At 46.5% G+C, this 23,435-nt stretch overlaps 1 protein-coding gene across 1 annotated transcript in view; it reads right to left on the reverse strand.

Moving 5' to 3' along the window:
- The window catches only part of LOC148506331 (large neutral amino acids transporter small subunit 4-like), a 101,155-nt gene that overhangs the window by 7,447 nt on the left and 70,273 nt on the right, over positions 1–23,435 (reverse strand). The window contains exons 7-13 of the mRNA XM_088446877.1: positions 22,715–22,807; positions 19,037–19,170; positions 13,880–14,040; positions 4,808–4,963; positions 4,605–4,731; positions 583–697; positions 63–136 (exon numbers count right to left, since the gene is read on the reverse strand). Coding sequence (XP_088303003.1) covers positions 63–136; positions 583–697; positions 4,605–4,731; positions 4,808–4,963; positions 13,880–14,040; positions 19,037–19,170; positions 22,715–22,807 — 860 coding nt within the window. The remainder of the gene's footprint in view (positions 1–62; positions 137–582; positions 698–4,604; positions 4,732–4,807; positions 4,964–13,879; positions 14,041–19,036; positions 19,171–22,714; positions 22,808–23,435) is intronic.

Consider the following 23,435-nt stretch of genomic DNA (forward strand, 5'->3'; position numbering starts at 1 on the left):
CTTGTAAACCATCTGCTCATGTACAAGCCGTGGTTTGGTCCTGTGACGGCGGTCATACTCACATGCAGTGATACAGGGTGCAGCTGAGCAGAAACATTGAGGACCTCACAACCACATGGAGGATAAATGCTATAACCTGAGGAACAGAAAGTAAGTGAGAGAACAATAAAAAAAAATAATTAAGTGCAACGGTCGCTGCCACACTGGAAGTGGTTATAATATTCCTGTATATGCAGCCTATCCATTCACTAAGAACCTGTACCTCGTGCTCGAGTGGTGTAATGCAGGATCTTGCCCATTGTTATGTTTCACTGCGGGAAAAAAAACGGAACCTACCAATGCTTTCCTAATAAAAGTGTGTTTAATGGGAAAAAAATTTTTTTTGTATTTTTTAATAGAGTGCAGTACTCAACACAGCCTACAGAGGGCAGAGTGCTTTAGGTTGTTGGCAGCTTATAGGCACACTTTAGTGAGGTTATACGGTATTCTAGCCCCCAATACATTTTAGGTGGCTCATTTCATAAAGTTTTCACCAAAATGATTAAAGTTTAATTTTGTCAAATAACGGGGAAGAATATTTACCTGGACCCAGAGGGATGGGATGAGACAGCTAATTCCAAAGCAAGAGACCACAAGTATCCTCAATGTGTAGACAGCAGACAGTCTCTTAATGCTGCATTTACTTCTTTTTGTATATCTAAAAGAGACATCAGATATTTAAAACATCATCAAGAACATATATTATCAGGACAGGATCAGACAGTGCTGGGTCTCTATATATAATATACACAGTTCTCCTGACTGGTTAATATTATCAGGACATGAGCTGCCAGCGCTGGGTCTCTATATATAATATACAGAGATCTCCTGACTGGTTATTGTTATCAGGATAGGATCAGACAGCGCTGGGTCTCTATATATAATATACAGAGATCTCCTGACTGGTTATTATTATCAGGACAGGATCAGACAGTGCTGGGTCTCTATATATAATATACAGAGATCTCCTGACTGGTCATTATTATCAGGACAGGATCAGACAGCGCTGGGTCTCTATATATAATATACAGAGATCTCCTGACTGGTTATTAATTATTATCAGGACAGGATCAGACAGCGCTGGGTCTCTATATATAATATACAGAGATCTCCTGACTGGTTATTATTATCAGGACAGGATCAGACAGCGCTGGGTCTCTATATATAATATACAGAGATCTCCTGACTGGTTATTGTTATCAGGATAGGATCAGACAGCGCTGGGTCTCTATATATAATATACAGAGATCTCCTGACTGGTTATTATTATCAGGACAGGATCAGACAGCGCTGGGTCTCTATATATAATATACAGAGATCTCCTGACTGGTTATTATTATCAGGACAGGATCAGACAGCGTTGGGTCTCTATATATAATATACAGAGATCTCCTGACTGGTTATATTATTATCAGGACAGGATCAGTCAGTGCTGGGTCTCTATATATAATATACAGAGATCTCATGGCTGGTTATTATTATCAGGACAGGATCACACAGCGCTGGGTCTCTATATATAATATACAGAGATCTCCTGACTGGTTATTATTATCAGGACAGGATCAGACAGTGCTGGGTCTCTATATATAATATACAGAGATCTCCTGACTGGTAATTATTATCAGGACAGGATCAGTCAGTGCTGGGTCTCTATATATAATATACAGAGATCTCCTGGCTGGTTATTATTATCAGGACAGGATCACACAGCGCTGGGTCTCTATATATAATATACAGAGATCTCCTGACTGGTTATTATTATCAGGACAGGATCAGACAGTGCTGGGTCTCTATATATAATATACAGAGATCTCCTGACTGGTAATTATTATCAGGACAGGATCAGTCAGTGCTGGGTCTCTATATATAATATACAGAGATCTCCTGGCTGGTTATTATTATCAGGACAGGATCACACAGCGCTGGGTCTCTATATATAATATACAGAGATCTCCTGACTGGTTATTGTTATCAGGATAGGATCAGACAGCGCTGGGTCTCTATATATAATATACAGAGATCTCCTGACTGGTTATTATTATCAGGACAGGATCAGACAGCGCTGGGTCTCTATATATAATATACAGAGATCTCCTGACTGGTTATTATTATCAGGACAGGATCAGACAGCGTTGGGTCTCTATATATAATATACAGAGATCTCCTGACTGGTTATATTATTATCAGGACAGGATCAGTCAGTGCTGGGTCTCTATATATAATATACAGAGATCTCCTGACTGGTTATTATTATCAGGACAGGATCAGTCAGTGCTGGGTCTCTATATATAATATACAGAGATCTCCTGACTGGTTATTATTATCAGGACAGGATCAGACAGTGCTGGGTCTCTATATATAATATACAGAGATCTCCTGACTGGTTATTATTATCAGGACAGGATCAGACAGTGCTGGGTCTCTATATATAATATACAGAGATCTCCTGACTGGTTATTATCAGGACAGGATCACACAGTGCTGGGTCTCTCTCTATATATAATATACAGAGATCTCCTGACTGGTAATTATTATCAGGACAGGATCAGTCAGTGCTGGGTCTCTATATATAATATACAGAGATCTCCTGGCTGGTTATTATTATCAGGACAGGATCACACAGCTCTGGGTCTCTATATATAATATACAGAGATCTCCTGACTGGTTATTATTATCAGGACAGGATCAGACAGTGCTGGGTCTCTATATATAATATACAGAGATCTCCTGACTGGTAATTATTATCAGGACAGGATCAGACAGTGCTGGGTCTCTATATATAATATACAGAGATCTCCTGACTGGTTATTATTATCAGGACAGGATCAGACAGCGATGGGTCTCTATATATAATATAGAGAGATCTCCTGACTGGTTATATTATTATCAGGACAGGATCAGACAGCGCTGGGTCTCTATATATAATATACAGAGATCTCCTGACTGGTAATTATTATCAGGACAGGATCAGACAGCGCTGGGTCTCTATATATAATATACAGAGATCTCCTGACTGGTTATTATTATCAGGACAGGATCAGACAGCGCTGGGTCTCTATATATAATATACAGAGATCTCCTGACTGGTTATTATTATCAGGACAGGATCAGACAGCGTTGGGTCTCTATATATAATATACAGAGATCTCCTGACTGGTTATATTATTATCAGGACAGGATCAGTCAGTGCTGGGTCTCTATATATAATATACAGAGATCTCATGGCTGGTTATTATTATCAGGACAGGATCACACAGCGCTGGGTCTCTATATATAATATACAGAGATCTCCTGACTGGTTATTATTATCAGGACAGGATCAGACAGTGCTGGGTCTCTATATATAATATACAGAGATCTCCTGACTGGTAATTATTATCAGGACAGGATCAGTCAGTGCTGGGTCTCTATATATAATATACAGAGATCTCCTGGCTGGTTATTATTATCAGGACAGGATCACACAGCGCTGGGTCTCTATATATAATATACAGAGATCTCCTGACTGGTTATTATTATCAGGACAGGATCAGACAGTGCTGGGTCTCTATATATAATATACAGAGATCTCCTGACTGGTAATTATTATCAGGACAGGATCAGTCAGTGCTGGGTCTCTATATATAATATACAGAGATCTCCTGACTGGTTATTATTATCAGGACAGGATCACACAGCGCTGGGTCTCTATATATAATATACAGAGATCTCCTGACTGGTTATTATTATCAGGACAGGATCAGACAGTGCTGGGTCTCTATATATAATATACAGAGATCTCCTGACTGGTTATTATCAGGACAGGATCACACAGTGCTGGGTCTCTCTCTATATATAATATACAGAGATCTCCTGACTGGTAATTATTATCAGGACAGGATCAGTCAGTGCTGGGTCTCTATATATAATATACAGAGATCTCCTGGCTGGTTATTATTATCAGGACAGGATCACACAGCTCTGGGTCTCTATATATAATATACAGAGATCTCCTGACTGGTTATTATTATCAGGACAGGATCAGACAGTGCTGGGTCTCTATATATAATATACAGAGATCTCCTGACTGGTAATTATTATCAGGACAGGATCAGACAGTGCTGGGTCTCTATATATAATATACAGAGATCTCCTGACTGGTTATTATTATCAGGACAGGATCAGACAGCGATGGGTCTCTATATATAATATACAGAGATCTCCTGACTGGTTATATTATTATCAGGACAGGATCAGACAGCGCTGGGTCTCTATATATAATATACAGAGATCTCCTGACTGGTAATTATTATCAGGACAGGATCAGACAGTGCTGGGTCTCTATATATAATATACAGAGATCTCCTGACTGGTTATTATTATCAGGACAGGATCAGACAGCGATGGGTCTCTATATATAATATACAGAGATCTCCTGACTGGTTATATTATTATCAGGACAGGATCAGACAGCGCTGGGTCTCTATATATAATATACAGAGATCTCCTGACTGGTTATATTATTATCAGGACAGGCTTAGACAGTGCTGGGTTTTTATATCTAATATATCTGTTTCTGGATGGACCTTGTGTTGTTCGTCCCATTTTTCTTGGGTCCCTGCCCGAGCCGGCGCTTGTTCAGCAGAGAGCAGATGAGTGGGGCTGTGAGCAGGCCAAGCATCTGCAGAGCCCCAAACACAGACGAGTAGTTACCTATAAAGAGAGGATACAATTATTCGGAGCGTTGGTACTCTCTCTCCTGGTGTGCAGGACAGCAGCGAGCCCTCACCTGTTTGCAGGGGAATCTCAGTCACACTTTGGAGCTGCAAGTTCACTGAAGAAACATAGAAGTAGATCCAGGTGAGCAGCACAGAGTCTGACAGGAGGTGCAGGATAAATGTAGGGGTCATGAGACTGTCCTGGAGAGGTGGCTCTGCATGTTCCGCTGAGAACACAAAGTAAACGGTCAGAGGTCACTGGCTGCTTTTCTTTGGAAGAGCTGGTTCCTGCGCAATCGCAGGTCGTTGGACTGTAATGTACAGGAGCGCCGAGGCGGGTACTAATTACACGGGCCTGGGTCAGCTTCCGAGGTGGACATTGTCCACCTTTTGTAGCACGTGGCATTTCAAGTGTATAGTATATTTCATTTTAGGATGGCCGTGGCTACGCCTCATGGATTTGGCCACACCCCCTAGCACCCGGGCCCTCATTCAGCTCTCGACGGCCCTGGTAATATAGTCCTGTAAATTGAACAAAACCAATGGTATAAGTTGGAATAATTTAAATACCCCCCAACGTTATGGTAAGCTGGGCATCCATTACACAATTTTCTGTCAGATATCTGTCCAATGTGGCTGGTTGGAATGAAAACCTGGTAATGTATGTATGACAGTCGTCCATTTGCTCACAAACACTGGAAAATAGCAAAAAAATGGTTGTTCAGACAAATTGGTTAAAATGCACAAATGTAACCGATTTGAACAATTTTTCTTGTCCTTTTTTCAGTGTTTAAAGCCATATAATCGACTGTCATTTGTTCCCATACATTACCAGGTTTTCATTCCAACCAACCAGATTGGACAGATATCTGACAGAAAATTGTGTAGTGGATGCCCAGCTTTACAGTACAGTAGTTTTCTCTTTTTCCTGATAATCTGTTTGATGGTGGCAGGAGAAGTGTTTCCTCACAGGCCAATTCCTGTCAATGAATTCAGGGCGTCCTGATTCAGAGGCGCACGCTATTTGCGTGCGCTCGGCTGAATCAGGGCGTCCCTACTTTTTTTTTTTTGACCGGCCTCCAGGCCGCTCGCACAGCTGTGGGTGATCAACATCGACAGCCGCCCCGTCTTGTAGCGAGCCCCGGAGCGAGTGATTTCTCACTCCGAGGCTCGCGTACGCGTGGTGCACAATGGCCCGCTTGCTATGCGCTCGCGAGCGGGTCTGAATCAGGCCCTCAGGGCGATATGGATATTGATATGGATCTATATGCTAGGACAGAATTGTCCCATAATATACATCTAGCCAACCACTCGGAGCGTTCTAAACATGAGGCACGGAGACGTTGGACAGGACAATCCTCTACCTTACTGTGCCTCACTACCTGGAAGAAATAACCCTCTAAGGGGGTGATTCAGCTTGGGACAGTGCACACAAGCAGCTCTGCAATTCCGTCCTTGTAAATATGAATATGCAGCACAGGGTATATGACACCCCCTGCTGCATGTGCGATCCCAGCGCTGCCACGAAGGTCGCAGGCTAAGATAACCAGTGGACGGCACCGGGCCGCCAGCCATCTTAGTAAGCCTCCGCTTACACAGGCTGGCCGGCTTGAGGGGCCAGGAAACTGCGTTCGCCAACACAGGCCCCCTCCGTTTCCGGGAATGACAGCTGGCACCGCCCCTTAAATGGCTCTGCCTGTCGGTCAGACACAGGCATAGAAGGGGCTGCGTGTTATTACGCAGGACCTGTTCTGCATAATCGCAGAACGGGTTATTCGCGCGCGCAGATTCCGGGTAATCTGGAGTCCGCGTTCAGCATTGCACTTGCATACAATGCTGAATTAGCCGCTAAGTTCCTTCTCCCTTCTTTTAACCCTACTGACATACAGGCTAAATATCACCATTCATTCCAGCTCTGCGCAGACTGCCTGTGTCTGATGAGATTAGTACTGAACTATCGTTAGTGCAAATAGATAGTGAAACATCTGAACTGCTCACAATTCCTTTGTTAGTTTATCTAATTATGGCGTCAATGTTATTTTCTGGCAACATTTTCCCTGTACATGACAGAATCACAATAGTTCCATCAGCCGGCCCCCCGTATCCAGACAGCGAAGGCCCGTATTCAATTTGGAGCTAAAAGCCGTTTTCGCATGTTTTTGGCGAAAACGTTTTGCAGATGACGTCATTTTCGCCAGTTTGGATTTTACTCCGTATTCAATTTTAAAGACTTTCCGCCTAGGCGGTAAGACAATGCAATGTAGTAGGCGAAAAAGTTTCGCCTATGAATAGCAGGGGGAAAAAAAAGTACAGATTTGGGGTTTTGGGGTGCAAAGTTGCGGGAATCCCCGTGCAGCCTTCAGACAGTACCCCAAAAGGTAAACTGTGTCAAAAAATTTTTAAAAAAAACTTAACACCCCAAAAAATCACTTTGAATTTGGGGGCGAAAAAAAAAAATGTTGGGGGGACAAAGATAAAAACTAGCGAACTTGACTCTGGGGGGTCCCCAAGTATGCCCCAAGTGTTTTTTTTCATTGCAGGTGGATTTCACGATTTTTCCAACTTCACTTTAGCAACTTTAAAATATGCTGACCCCCATTTTCAAGTACCCCAAATTTGCTGGGATAATTTTTTTTCTGCAAAAAATACTCCTGAATACTATTCTGCACCACTTATACAAAAACACTATTTAGCAGCTATTGAGCCCGTTTAAAACACCAAATACCTTCAGCAAGGCAAATCAGGGGGTACCATGGTGAACCCCCATGTCAGAGCATCTTTTGGGGGGTGTCAGGCTGATTTCCCCGAATCTGACAGGACTTCCGCTTGTTTTAAGTTTTGCCAGGCCCATTTTCGTGTCCTTTGAAATTGAATATGGCGAAAAAGCGGGCGCGCGTGCGGAAAGTGTTTTCTCCAAAAACACGCGACGTAGGCGGAAAGTCCAGCAGGCGAAAAGTCCGGGACTTTTCGCCTCAAATTGAATACGGGCCACAGTAGCAGAACCATCTATTTTTGTTACATATCTTTAACAATCTAAATATGAATGGAATTAATAGAGACTACTGCAGCAGGAAGATCTAGTCTTTATATTAATCATTCATCTTAAGTCATAGTCTGGCAATTTCATTGCAATTTTCTACTTCATGGTTAAATATTTGTGTTAATATTGGTCACTTTCAGTATTGGCGCTCATACCGGTCTTTAGATGTTAATGGTCACTTCCCGTAGAAACCCAACAAAAAGGGGAAATCCCCTGACTGTCCTCTCTCACATTCTCTGATTATTTATATAATTAGATTAGTTTTACTAGAGAGTGGAGAGGACACTGTGATGGGTTATTGTTTGCGACTGAGCATAAATTCAAAAAGATAATGATCCAAAAAAAAAAAAAAGTTGTGGAGATTCCAGCAATATAATCTTATTATTACAATGTTCTCACACCTTATTTGGGAACTGGACCCAGAGGCAATTTGTTTATCGGCCTTTTTGGGTAAATTTTTGTATCACGGAAAACACCTTGAAAATGCCAACGTAGCATACTGCGAAGTACACACAAATAGTTGTTTTTTTACACACTGGATTTTTTTGTTATTTTTTTTTATGGTGGTCCTATCATTTTATGTTTTCTTTCTGATTCTCAATGATGGTTTTTATGTGGACATACATCTTTCTCGGGGGTGATCTCTGAGGGTTCGCAGGGTTGGCGACTGGACATCAGTTTACAAAAAAAGAACAGGTGTCAGGTTTTTGTGAAATTATATATATAAATAATAATTTTGTTATCAGAAGTTCACCCCTAACCAGCTTATGTATAGAAAAAACTTATGAACTGGATATTTAATATTCTGAAATCCGTCAAAATATACAGTACTGATCTTCTGAAAAGAGGTTACAAACAGGTTTCATTTATAGCTTGCAGATTATTTCAATTGTCCACCCCCAATGATTGCTATCTTCAAGTAATTACAAAGCTCCTCAGTGAGTCAAGAAGTTTGACGCGTTTCATGATCAAATTGCTAATTTCTTCTGAAATCTGGGCCTGATTCAGACCCGCTCGTGAGCGCTGAGCGCTCGCAAGCGGGTCGATGGTGCCCTAGTGCGCATGCGCACGACGGAGGGAGCTCCGCCGTGCGCATGCGCGAGACCCGAATAGCAACGGCCAAGCCGTCGTTATGGGTCTCGCACTAAGGGGGGCATGCTGTCGATGGTGATTGACAGCACGCCCCCTTTGGTGGGCGTCCCGGGGGTGTTGCTGCCCAGACGGAGGCGTTCCCATGGGAACGCCTACCGTCTGGGGTCGGCCCCACTGACATCACTAGTGATGTCAGTGGGAGTGATTTTGGCTCTGATAAAGCCAAAAGCCCTCCTGGGCTTGCGGCAGCGAGACCCTACCGCAGGGTCTCGTCGCAAGCCCGATGGTCGCGATGGTCTTGCGGCCAGGAGGCCGCTCCAATAATAGGTAGGACGGCCCTGATTCAGAGCGAGCGCTCTTGTCAGAGCGTCCGGCTCTGAATCAGGCCCTCTGTCTTGAAAAGCGTCCATTTTCTGAAGTCAGATGGCTGCTCGCGAAATGCGCTGAAGTGGTTGGGTCACCATTTACATTTTCTACAAGATGATACTAGACTTGTATGGAAGACCTATCAGGACCTGGTATATGGGGGTCACACCCCATTGCAAATCCCGGGACCTTCATTATAAGATGGAGCGGGCGTGGCCATGTCATCTTGTGGGGATTGCTGCATCGGGATGCAGTCAGGAAGCCGACTGTCGAAATGCCGACCGCCGACTTCCCGACTGTCTAATCCCGGCAGGGGTCTAATGACAGGCGTTGAAATCCTGACGCCTGTCATTTTACCTACCCCGGGATACCGATCGAAGGTAGGTCGGACGCGGACAGCCGTGGGGGGGAGGGTTAGGTTAGGGGCTCCTGGGGGGGGACTAGGGTAAGGGGGGATTAGGGTTAGGCACCCCCAGGGAGAGGTTACAGTTAGGCACCCCCCCGGGAGACTGGTTTAGGCACTTACAGGGGGGGTTAGGTTAGTAATAGTTTAAATACTTACCTGTTGGGATCTTCACTGCCGGTTTTCCGGCGTCAGGATTGCGTCTGGCGGTATTTCATACCAATCCCGCTGGATCTATCTACCAGCCAATAAGACAGACTCTAGCCCCCCTGCATGTTGTTTACACATAATGTTGTATACTTGTTATGTACTTGTTAAGCTTTTATGTTTCATTTGTATTTGTATGACTGTCTGGTGCTGCTGAGTTTATGGCGCATTAGAAATGAACAATGCTGCAGATATTGTAAGGCATCAGTGTGTAGGATTATATCACACTGGAGCTGATAGACTTAAAATGTCCGGAGAGATTTCGATATGAGTGGGGCGTATTCAAATGCTTATCTACAATGCATAATGACTGTAAGTGTATTGTTATTCCCCTCTTTCTGATTAGCCAGAAAGATGTCAGTTTTATGGCGGTTTTGGCCAAAACCAGGAATAAAAAACACAACAAAACTGCCGTAAACAATAGGGACACGGGCAGCAATTTACAAAACCCCATCAAACCCACTGAATAGTAAATACAGTGGTTGGGTGAGCAAGGGTTTCAAAACCCCAGAAAAACCAACGCTTAGTAAATTTCCACCTAGTTTCATAATAGTCGGTGCTTTCTTAGGATTATGACCCAAATGGATATCTCAAAGAACGTTTGCACAGAAATACTGTATGCCATCTCACAGAACGTTTGCACAGAAATACTGTATGCCATCTCACGGAACGTTTGCACAGAAATACTGTATGCCATCTCACGGAACGTTTGCACGGAAATACTGTATGCCATCTCACGGAACGTATGCACGGAAATACTGTATGCCATCTCACAGAACGTTTGCACAGAAATACTGTATGCCATCTCACGGAACGTTTGCACAGAAATACTGTATGCCATCTCACGGAACGTATGCACGGAAATACTGTATGCCATCTCACAGAACGTTTGCACAGAAATACTGTATGCCATCTCACGGAACGTTTGCACAGAAATACTGTATGCCATCTCACGGAACGTTTGCACAGAAATACTGTATGCCATCTCACAGAACGTTTGCACAGAAATACTGTATGCCATCTCACGGAACGTATGCACGGAAATACTGTATGCCATCTCACAGAACGTATGCACGGAAATACTGTATGCCATCTCACAGAATGTTTGCACAAAAATACTGTATGCCAGCTCACAGAAATACTGTATGCCAGCTCACAGAACGCTTGCACAGAAATACTGCATGCCAGCTCACAGAACGCTTGCACAGAAATACTGCATGCCATCTCACAGAACGTTTGCACAGAAATACTGTATGCCATCTCACGGAACGTTTGCACAGAAATACTGTATGCCATCTCACGGAACGTTTGCACAGAAATACTGTATGCCATCTCACAGAACGTTTGCACAGAAATACTGCATGCCATCTCACAGAACGTTTGCACAGAAATACTGTATGCCATCTCACAGAACGTTGGCACAGAAATACTGTATGCCATCTCATGGAACGTTGGCACAGAAATACTGCATGCCATCTCACAGAACGTTTGCACAGAAATACTGCATGCCATCTCACAGAACGTTTGCACAGAAATACTGCATGCCAGCTCACAGAACGCTTGCACAGAAATACTGCATGCCATCTCACGGAACGTTTGCACAGAAATACTGCATGCCATCTCACAGAACGTTTGCACAGAAATACTGCATGCCATCTCACGGAACGTTTGCACAGATATACTGTATGCCATCTCACAGAAAGTTTGCACAGAAATACTGTATGCCATCTCACAGAACGTTTGCAAAGAAATACTGTATGCCATCTCACAGAACGTTTCTACACTTTGCTGTAACATTGCAGCAATTGTTATTATTAATTACAGAGGTTTTGTGTTGTTACCTCGTCCATGCTGTGGGGGGTTCAGACGCATGATCCTATTAGCACAGTGTTCTTACACTTTGTTTGGTGTCTTTTTTGGGGGACTGGACCCAAGAGCAGTTTCTTAATCAGTTCTTTTTTTGGGGGAATATTTTTGGAGCAGGGAAACACTATGAAATGCGTTGTGGCCACAACACATTTTTCTGTGCTTCGCAGTACTCAGTAATAAAGGCAGCTGTCTTTTCTCCCTCTTTCCAGGTCACTTTGCTCATTATGGCAAATATCTAATTTTTATGTAGATTTTTTCTGTTCATAGGGTTGTATGTTTTATATAGGTTAACAGCAAGGAAGAGAGCTGAGGTACAAGTGAGGGATGGCATGTGAGAGGAAGGAAGAGAGCTGGAGTACAAGTGAGTGATGACGTGAGAGGCAGGAAGAGAGCTGGAGTACAAGTGAGTGATGGCATGTGAGAGGAAGGAAGAGAGCTGGAGTACAAGCGAGTGATGACGTGAGAGGCAGGAAGAGAGCTGGAGTACAAGTGAGTGATGGCATGTGAGAGGAAGGAAGAGAGCTGAGGTACAAGTGAGTGATGGCATGTGAGAGGAAGAAAGAGAGCTGGAGTACAAGTGAGTGATGGCATGTGAGAGGCAATAAGAGAGCTGGAGTACAAGTGAGTGATGGCATGTGAGAGGCAATAAGAGAGCTGGAGTACAAGTGAGTGATGGCATGTGAGAGGCAATAAGAGAGCTGGAGTACAAGTGAGTGATGGCATGTGAGAGGCAATAAGAGAGCTGGAGTACAAGTGAGTGATGACGTGAGAGGAAGGAAGAGAGCTGGAGTACAAGTGAGTGATGTGAGTGATGGCATGTGAGAGGAAGGAAGAGAGCTGGAGTACAAGTGAGTGATGGCATGTGAGAGGAAGGAAGAGAGCTGGAGTACAAGTGAGTGATGGCATGTGAGAGGAAGGAAGAGAGCTGGAGTACAAGTGAGTGATGGCATGTGAGAGGAAGGAAGAGAGCTGGAGTACAAGTGAGTGATGGCATGTGAGAGGAAGGAAGAGAGCTGGAGTACAAGTGAGTGATGGCATGTGAGAGGAAGGAAGAGAGCTGGAGTACAAGTGAGTGATGGCATGTGAGAGGTAGGAAGAGAGCTGGAGTACAAGTGAGTGATGACATGTGAGAGGCAGGAAGAGAGCTGGAGTACAAGTGAGTGATGGCATGTGAGAGGTAGGAAGAGAGCTGGAGTACAAGTGAGTGATGGCATGTGAGAGGAAGGAAGAGAGCTGGAGTACAAGTGAGTGATGCCATGTGAGAGGTAGGAAGAGAGCTGGAGTACAAGTGAGTGATGACATGTGAGAGGCAGGAAGAGATCTGTAGTACAAGTGAGTGATGGCATGTGAGAGGAAGGAAGAGAGCTGAGGTACAAGTGAGTGATGCCATGTGAGAGGAAGGAAGAGAGCTGGAGTACAAGTGAGTGATGAAATGTGAGAGGCAGGGAGAGATCTGTAGTACAAGTGAGTGATGGCATGTGAGAGGAAGGAAGAGAGCTGGAGTACAAGTGAGTGATGGCATGTGAGAGGTAGGAAGAGAGCTGGAGTACAAGTGAGTGATGGCATGTGAGAGGAAGGAAGAGAGCTGAGGTACAAGTGAGTGATGCCATGTGAGAGGAAGGAAGAGAGCTGGAGTACAAGTGAGTGATGGCATGTGAGAGGAAGGAAGAGAGCTGGAGTACAAGTGAGTGATGGCATGTGAGAGGAAGGAAGAGAGCTGGAGTACAAGTGAGTGATGGCATGTGAGGTCGGAAAAGAGCTGGAGTACAAGTGAGTGATGGCATGTGAGAGGAAGGAAGAGAGCTGAGGTATAAGTGAGTGATGGCATGTGAGAGGGAGGAAGAGAGCTGGAGTACAAGTGAGTGATGGCATGTGAGAGGAAGGAAGAGAGCTGGAGTACAAGTGAGTGATGAAATGTGAGAGGCAGGAAGAGATCTGTAGTACAAGTGAGTGATGGCATGTGAGAGGAAGGAAGAGAGCTGGAGTACAAGTGAGTGATGGCATGTGAGAGGAAGGAAGAGAGCTGGAGTACAAGTGAGTGATGGCATGTGAGAGGAAGGAAGAGAGCTGGAGTACAAGTGAGTGATGACATGTGAGGTCGGAAAAGAGCTGGAGTACAAGGTTGAGCATTGGGCAATAGTACATTTTTCTCATTGTGCCTGGTACCTGCTGGCCTCTTAAAACTCATCGTCCTCCTCTGGCTCCAGATCCTCTCTCTGTCCCTCAGAGATTCATGGAACCTGTGCTTCAGCGACTTCTGGCACCATTCCTCCTCCTCTTGTGGCTTCTTGTGCACAGTCTCATAGCAGTTCAGCTGCAGCCGGACCCTGGGAGGGAACACAGATCATCTTTATTCTGCCAATCCCAGTATGATCATACTATTATCTCCCCCCTGATCACCTTACTGTGCTGTACTCAGCTCTTACCCACCACTCACATACTCCCCTCCTCACTCACTTATTCTCCAGTATTACACCTCAATTACCTATACTCCAGTGTCACTCCCCACCCACCTGTAGTCCAGTATTACTATTCAATAACTCACTCACCTGCACTCCTGTCTCACTCCTCACTCACTTGTACTCCAGCTCTTTTCCTACCTCTCACATGCCATCACTCACTTGTACTCCAGCTCTCTTCCTTCCTCTCACATGCCATCACTCACTTGTTCTCCAGCTCTCTTCCTGCCTCTCACATGCCATCACTCACTTGTACCTCAGCTCTCTTCCTTCCTCTCACATGTCATCACTCACTTGTACTCCAGCTCTTTTCCTACCTCTCACTTGCCATGACTCACTTGTACTCCAGCTTTCTTCCTTCCTCTCATATGCCATCACTCACATGTACTCCAGCTCTCTTCCATCCTCTCACATGCCATCACTCACTTGTACCTCAGCTCTCTTCCTTCCTCTCACATGCCATCACTCACTTGTACCTCTCTTCCTTCCTCTCACATGCCATCACTCACTTGTACCTCAGCTCTCTTCCTGCCTCTCACATGCCATCACGCACTTGTACCTCAGCTCTCTTCCTGCCTCTCACATGCCATCACTCACTTGTACCTCAGCTCTCTTCCTGCCTCTCACTTGTACTCCAGCTCTCTTCCTGCCTCTCACATGCCATCACTCGTACCTCAGCTCTCTTCCTGCTTCTCACTTGTACTCCAGCTCTTTTCCTTCCTCTCACATGCCATCACTCACTTGTACCTCAGCTCTCTTCCTGCCTCTCACATGCCATCACTCACTTGTACCTCAGCTCTCTTCCTTCCTCTCACATGCCATCACTCACTTGTACTCCAGCTCTCTTCCTGACTCTCACATGCCATCACTCACTTGTACTCCAGCTCTCTTCCTGCCTCTCACATGCCATCACTCACTTGTACTCCAGCTCTCTTCCTGCCTCTCACATGCCATCACTCACTTGTACTCCAGCTCTCTTCCTTCCTCTCACATGCCATCACTCACTTGTACCTCAGCTCTCTTCCTGCCTCTCACATGACATCACTCACTTGTACCTCAGCTCTCTTCCTGCCTCTCACATGACATCACTCACTTGTACCTCAGCTCTCTTCCTTCCTCTCACATGCCATCACTCACTTGTACCTCAGCTCTCTTCCTGCCTCTCACATGTCATCACTCACGTACTTCAGCTCTCTTCCTTCCTCTCAAATGCCATCACTCACTTGTACTCCAGCTCTTTTCCTACCTCTCACTTGCCATCACTCACTTGTACTCCAGCTCTCTTCCTTCCTCTCACATGCCATCACTCACTTGTGCTCCAGCTATCTTCCTGCCTCTCACATGCCATCACTCACTTGTACCTCAGCTCTCTTCCTTCCTCTCACATGTCATCACTCACTTGTACTCCAGCTCTCTTCCTGCCTCTCACATGCCATCACTCACTTGTACTCCAGCTCTCTTCCTGCCTCTCACATGCCATCACTCACTTGTACTCCAGCTCTCTTCCTGCCTCTCACATGCCATCACTCACTTGTACTCCAGCTCTCTTCCTGCCTCTCACATGCCATCACTCACTTGTACCTCAGCTCTCTTCCTGTCTCTCACTTGTACTCCAGCTCTCTTCCTGCCTCTCACATGCCATCACTCACTTGTACATCAGCTCTCTTCCTGTCTCTCACTTGTACTCCAGCTCTCTTCCTGCCTCTCACATGCCATCACTCACTTGTACCTCAGCTCTCTTCCTGCCTCTCACTTGTACTCCAGCTCTCTTCCTTCCTCTCACATGCCATCACTCACTTGTACCTCAGCTCTCTTCCTTCCTCTCACATGCCATCACTCACTTGTACCTCAGCTCTCTTCCTGCCTCTCACTTGTACTCCAGCTCTCTTCCTTCCTCTCATATGCCATCATTCACTTGTACCTCAGCTCTCTTCCTGCCTCTCACATGCCATCACTCACTTGTACCTCAGCTCTCTTCTTTCCTCTCACATGCCATCACTCACTTGTACCTCAGCTCTCTTCCTGCCTCTCACATGCCATCACTCACTTGTACCTCAGCTCTCTTCCTTCCTCTCACATGCCATCACACACTTGTACCTCAGCTCTCTTCCTGCCTCTCACATGCCATCACTCACTTGTACTCCAGCTCTCTTCCTGCCTCTCACATGCCATCACTCACTTGTACTCCAGCTCTCTTCCTTCCTCTCACATGCCATCACTCACTTGTACTCCAGCTCTCTTCCTTCCTCTCACATGCCATCACTCACTTGTACCTCAGCTCTCTTCCTGCCTCTCACATGCCATCACTCACTTGTACCTCAGCTCTCTTCCTTCCTCTCACATGCCATCACTCACTTGTACCTCTCTTTCTTCCTCTCACATGCCATCACTCACTTGTACCTCAGCTCTCTTCCTTCCTCTCACATGCCATCACTCACTTGTACCTCAGCTCTCTTCCAGCCTCTCACATGCCATCACTCACTTGTACCTCAGCTCTCTTCCTTCCTCTCACATGCCATCACTCACTTGTACCTCAGCTCTCTTCCTGCCTCTCACATGCCATCACTCACTTGTACCTCAGCTTTCTTCCTGCCTCTCACATGCCATCACTCACTTGTACCTCAGCTCTCTTCCTCCCTCTCACATGTCATCACTCACTTGTACTCCAGCTCTCTTCCTGCCTCTCACATGCCATCACTCACTTGTACCTCAGCTCTCTTCCTCCCTCTCACATGCCATCACTCACTTGTACACCAGCTCTCTTCCTGCCTCTCACATGCCATCACTCACTTGTACCTCAGCTCTCTTCCTTCCTCTCACATGTCATCACTCACTTGTACTCCAGCTCTCTTCCTGCCTCTCACATGCCATCACTCACTTGTACTCAAGCTCTCTTCCTGCCTCTCACATGCCATCACTCACTTGTACTCCAGCTCTTTTCCTACCTCTCACTTGCCATGACTCACTTGTACTCCAGCTCTCTTCCTGCCTCTCACATGCCATCACTCACTTGTACCTCAGCTCTCTTCCTGCCTCACTTGTACTCCAGCTCTCTTCCTGCCTCTCACATGCCATCACTCACTTGTACCTCAGCTCTCTTCCTGCCTCTCACTTGTACTCCAGCTCTCTTCCTTCCTCTCACATGCCATCACTCACTTGTACCTCAGCTCTCTTCCTGCCTCTCACATGCCATCACTCACTTGTACCTCAGCTCTATTCCTTCCTCTCACATGCCATCACTCACTTGTACCTCAGCTCTCTTCCTGCCTCTCACATGCCATCACTCACTTGTACTCCAGCTCTCTTCCTGCCTCTCACATGCCATCACTCACTTGTACTCCAGCTCTCTTCCTTCCTCTCACATGCCAGCTCTCCTCCTTCCTCTCACATGCCATCACTCACTTGTACCTCAGCTCTCTTCCTGCCTCTCACATGCCATCACTCACTTGTACCTCAGCTCTCTTCCTTCCTCTCACATGCCATCACTCACTTGTACCTCTCTTTCTTCCTCTCACATGCCATCACTCACTTGTACCTCAGCTCTCTTCCTGCCTCTCACATGCCATCACTCACTTGTACCTCAGCTCTCTTCCTTCCTCTCACATGCCATCACTCACTTGTACCTCAGCTCTCTTCCAGCCTCTCACATGCCATCACTTACTTGTACCTCAGCTCTCTTCCTTCCTCTCACATGCCATCACTCACTTGTACCTCAGCTCTCTTCCTGCCTCTCACATGCCATCACTCACTTGTACCTCAGCTCTCTTCCTGCCTCTCACTTGTACTCCAGCTCTCTTCCTTCCTCTCACATGCCATCACTCACTTGTACCTCAGCTCTCTTCCTGCCTCTCACATGCCATCACTCACTTGTACCTCAGCTCTCTTCCTTCCTCTCACATGCCATCACTCACTTGTACCTCAGCTCTCTTCCTGCCTCTCACATGCCATCACTCACTTGTACCTCAGCTCTCTTCCTGCCTCTCACATGCCATCACTCACTTGTACTCCAGCTCTTTTCCTACCTCTCACATGCCATCACTCACTTGTACCTCAGCTCTCTTCCTGCCTCTCACTTGTACTCCAGCTCTCTTTGCAGCTCTATTTGCAGACCGTTACTAGTAAAATGATGGAGCCTTTCAATATTGGCAGATCTGTGTTTGCTGCAATCGATCTGCAAATCACTGAAAAATATCTGTAATATATGGGCACAGATTGCTAGATTGGGAAATCCTCGGGCAATAAATCTTTAAATTGTTCAATTGTGGTTTTCATATTGCTGATGTATGGGGGACTTAGGGCCTGATTCAGAGGCGCACGCAAACAGCGTGCACTCACTCTGAATCAGGGCATTCCTTTTTTTTTCTTGTCTCAAGTGGCCTGGCGATGGTCGCGATTATCGCGACCATCACGCTTGCGGTGAGGCCCTGCGGGTGCGTCTCGGCTCCTGCAAGCCCGAGTGGACTTCCTGCTCTAATAGAGCAGGCAGTCTGCTACTGACATCACTAGTGATGTCAGTAGGGCCGCCCACAAGCGGCAGGCGTCCCTAAGGGAACGCCTGCGTTTGTGCAGCCGCCCGCCCCTACCCGCCTACAAAACGGGGCGAGCTGTCAATCAACATCGACAGTCGCCCCGTCTTGTAGTGAACCCCGGAGTGAGGGAGCTGCCGTCGCTCTCTGGGGCTCGCGCATGAGTTCGCCAGAGGCAGCGCATGCACAGTGGTCAAACATCGACCCGCTTGAGAACGCTATGCACTCGCGAGCGGGTCTGAATCAGGCCCTTAACTCTCAACTGAACTCTGTTTTCCACCCTGTTCTCACATATCATTCTCACGCACCTGTACTCAAGTTTCTTTCCATGCTCTCACCTGTATATGTTCTCCTCATCCTTTCCAGTGTGTTCAATATTCCAGCAGAAGAAACTGTTCAGGAACATAGCACAGGAAATAAATCCGTACCCTAATATTATAGGGACAAATGGGACCCCAGTGCTATACATAACCTGAAGGAAAAACAATAGTTAGCAATGCAACAGTTATGAGGTCACTTTCTACAATAACTGAACTGGTTTAATATAAAGTGGCTCAGTTATGTCACTGGCTCCTAGTAAATGGATAGTGATGTCACTGGTTCCTGTTCCTAGTGAATGGATAGGCTGCACTCTCAGTGATGTCACTGGCTGCTAGTGAATGGATAGTGATGTCACTGGTTCCTAGTGAATGGATAGGCTGCATACTCAGTGATGTCACTGGTTCCTAGTAACTGGATAGACTGCACTGTGTGATGTCACAGGCTCCTAGTGACTGGATAAGTTGCACTCTCTGTGATATAACTGGTTCCTAGTGAATGGATTGGCTGCATACTCAGTGATGTCACTGGCTCCTAGTGACTGGATAGGCTGCATTCTCAGTGATGCCACTGGCCCGCAGTTAATGGCTAGGCTGCATTCTCAGTGATGTCACTAGTTACTACAGAAGTGCATTTTCATGGATATTGCCTCAGAACCTGAGGGGGTTACACTCTTACAACTCTTTTGATGGTAGTTACAGCACTATTGGGGGACAATCGCCCATAGCGAGCAAACGCAGCTTAGCGAGCGGGTCTGAATCAGGCTCACAGTGCAGAACCTCTGGCACGCTCTTCCCAATGAACAATCATGCACTTGGGGGAGTTTAAATAGCATAATTTGGCCAATGAAGACATGTCTGTTTCGCAAAAAAAGCTGATGTGGGACAGGTATGTGGAGGTGTAAATGATGTGGGACAGGTATGAGGAGGTGTAAATGATGTGGGACAGGTATGTGGGGTGTAAATGAGGTGGGACAGGTATGTGGAGGTGTAAATGAGCTGGGACAGGTATGTGGAGGTGTAAATGATGTGGAACAGGTATGTGGGGTGTAAATGAGGTGGGACAGGTATGTGGAGATGTAAATGATGTGGGACAGGTATGTGGAGGTGTAAATGATGTGGGACAGGTATGTGGGGTGTAAATGAGGTGGGACAGGTATGTGGAGATGTAAATGATGTGGGACAGGTATGTGAAGGTGTAAATGATGTGGGACAGGTATGAGGAGGTGTAAATGATGTGGGACATGTATGTGGAGGTGTAAATGAGGTGGGACAGGTATGTGGAGATGTAAATGAAATGGGACAGGTGTGTGGAGGTGTAAATGAAGTGGGACAGGTATGTGGAGGTGTAAATGATGTGGGACAGTTATGAGGAGATGTAAATCATGTGGGACAGGTATGTGGAGATGTAAATCATGTGGGACAGGTATGTGGAGGTGTAAATGATGTGGGACAGGTATGAGGAGGTGTAAATGATGTGGGACAGGTATGTGGAGGTGTAAATGATGTGGGCCAGGTATGTGGAGGTGTAAATGATGTGGGACAGGTATGAGGAGGTGTAAATTATGTGGGGACAGGTATGTGGAGGTGTAAATGATGTGGGACAGGTATGTGGGGGTGTAAATGATGTGGGACAGGTATGTGGAGGTGTAAGTGATGTGGGACTGGTATGTGGAGGTGTAAATGATGTGGGACAGGTATGTGAGGTGTAAATGATGTGGGACAGCTATGAGGAGGTGTAAATGATGTGGGACAGGTATGAGGAGGTGTAAATTATGTGGGGACAGGTATGTGGAGGTGTAAATGATGTGGGACAGGTATGTGGGGGTGTAAATGATGTGGGACAGGTATGTGGGGTGTAAATGATGTGGGACAGGTATGTGGAGGTGTAAGTGATGTGGGACTGGTATGTGGAGGTGTAAATGATGTGGGACAGGTAAGTGGGGGTGTAAATGATGTGGGACAGGTATGTGGAGGTGTAACTGATGTAGGACAGGTATGTGGAGGTGTAAATGATGTGGGACAGGTATGTGGAGGTGTAAATGATGTGGGACAGGTATGTGGAGGTGTAAATGATGAGGGACAGGTATGTGGAGATATAAATGATGTGGGACAGGTAAGTGGGGGTGTAAATGATGTGGGACAGGTATGTGGAGTTGTAACTGATGTAGGACAGGTATGGGGAGGTGTAAATGATGTGGGGCAGGTATGAGGAGGAGTTGATTTGATGGGAGAGAGATCTTTGAGCCTGCAGATGAGAGGTAAAACGGTTTATTCCAATTCTTTACAAACTTGTATAAAAACAAGAGAATACTTTATTTGATGAAAAATGCTGTAATATTTGACCCATTAACAATCAGCCATTTGACACTATGTAACAACCTCCAGTACTTTCAGTCTGACCATTAACAGCCTCTATATGGCCAGGGGTTCTCAGTCGTCACTTTTTGGGGGTCCAAGATGGTTACCCCACTTTTTCCTGCACCTCTCCCAGGTCACATTGGCCGCGCAGCCTCCTAGCATTTACCACAAATTGGCATTTGTCATTGGATATGTCGGGTGTGCGCATTCGCACGATGTATGCGAGTTTCATGTACAAATTCACTTTTGCAAACTGGCACCAAATTGTATTGGCTTCTTGGAGTGAACTTCTCCCTGACCTGGGATTCTCACTGTTGTATTAACCTGATCTTATTTTGGGTTTAGTGATCACAGTTACAGTACATATAGTGACCGTTTGGTGCTTCTTGGCTGTAAGTTTATATTGTGCGAGTACCAGTCATTGCTCTTCCTCATTCTCCTGCAGTGTGTTGTTTACATTCTATCTATATCTTTTCTCTCTAGTCTGGGTCCAAGTGATAAATGTTTTGTGCTGACTCCCGGTGGCTGACCCAGCTGCCCAGAAATGAGGGGGTCATTCAGACCCGCTCGTGAGCGGCAGTACGCTCGCAAGCGGGTCGATGTTCCCCACTGCGCATGCGCACGACGGAGGGAGCTCCGTCGTGCGCATGCGCGAGACCCGGGGAGCGACGAGCTTTCCATCACTCCGGGTCTCGCACCAAAGGGGGCGTGCTGTCGATGTTGATTGACAGCACGCCCCCTTTGGTGGGCGTGCCTGCCAGACGGAGGCGTTCCCATGGGAACGCCTACCGTCTGAAGCCGGCCCCACTGACATCACTAGTGATGTCAGTGGGAGTGATTTTGGCTCTGATAGAGCCAAAATCACTCCAGGGCTTGTGGCAGGGAGACCCTACCGCAGGGTCTCCGTCGCAAGTCCGATGGCCGCGATGGTCAAGACCATCGCGACCATCTTTTTGGCCGCTCGCATATGCTGTGGGTGGTCACCCACAGCTATGTGAGCGTCCAGGAGGACGGTCCATTTTCATGGAGGAGGGCCCTGATTCAGAGCGAGCGCTCTGGTCAGAGCGTTCAGCTCTGAATTAGGCCCTGAGTTCAGCCAGCGGAGAGTGGAAAACACACACGTACGTCTATTATACATCACTGTATTCTGACCACTGACACTATACTGGGCTTACTACGTATTGGAGGGACACTAAGCAGCAGGCCTGGTTCCATTTGTATCCCTCTTCCCCACTATGAGTGATCCAACAAGTGCTAAGCACATAGCTCAGATCTGTTATAGAGGAGAGAGAAGGGGAATGGATGGAGGCCTGAGCCCCATGACAGGCGATTCCTTACCTTAATGATGGTGAAGACTGTGGCTGACGCAGTGAAGCTGGCGATAACCAGCGCAGGGTAGACAGACGCAACATCTGACAAGACTTGTGGGAGCTGTGGGAGAAATGAGAGGCTGTTGTGTGCGAGAGGTCTGTTTTATAGGATCACAATGGGGCAGATTACATTAGCCATGGGGTCCTAAACTTACCTCCCAACTTTTGGAGACGGGAAGGAGGGACAGGGCGCTCGCGTCCGAAAAAGGGGCGGGCTTCCGGAAGGGGGCGGGGCCAAATGAAACTGGGGCGGAGCCTCGCGGCTTCCCCCCGTTTTCGTCACTATAGGGGGCATGCCCAGCACTCTCCGAGGTGCTGGGCAGCCCCCCAGGCTCTCCCTACGCTAGTGAACAGATGCCGTGCGATGCGCACGGCATTTGTTCACCTTCTGCACACCCACTGCTCTGCTAGGCAGAGCAGCGGGTGTGCTCTCCCCAACTTCACCACCGCGGGACAGCGGGACAGTCCCAGAAAAATGGGACTGTCCCGCTGAAAGCGGGACAGTTGGGAGGTATGCCTAAACTTAACATGTATCTGTAAGTCATTGTGCTGGGACCCCAGGTGTCAGTGTGTCATTGTGCTGGGACCCCAAGTGTCAGTGTGTCATTGTTCTGGGACTCCAAGTGTCAGTGTGTCATTGTGCTGGGACCCCAAGTGTCAGTGTGTCATTGTGCTGGGACCCCAAGTGT

This window comes from Taudactylus pleione, unplaced genomic scaffold (genome assembly GCF_031769625.1).
Source record: "Taudactylus pleione unplaced genomic scaffold, aTauple2 ptg000407l, whole genome shotgun sequence".
NCBI classification, from domain to species: domain Eukaryota; kingdom Metazoa; phylum Chordata; class Amphibia; order Anura; family Myobatrachidae; genus Taudactylus; species Taudactylus pleione.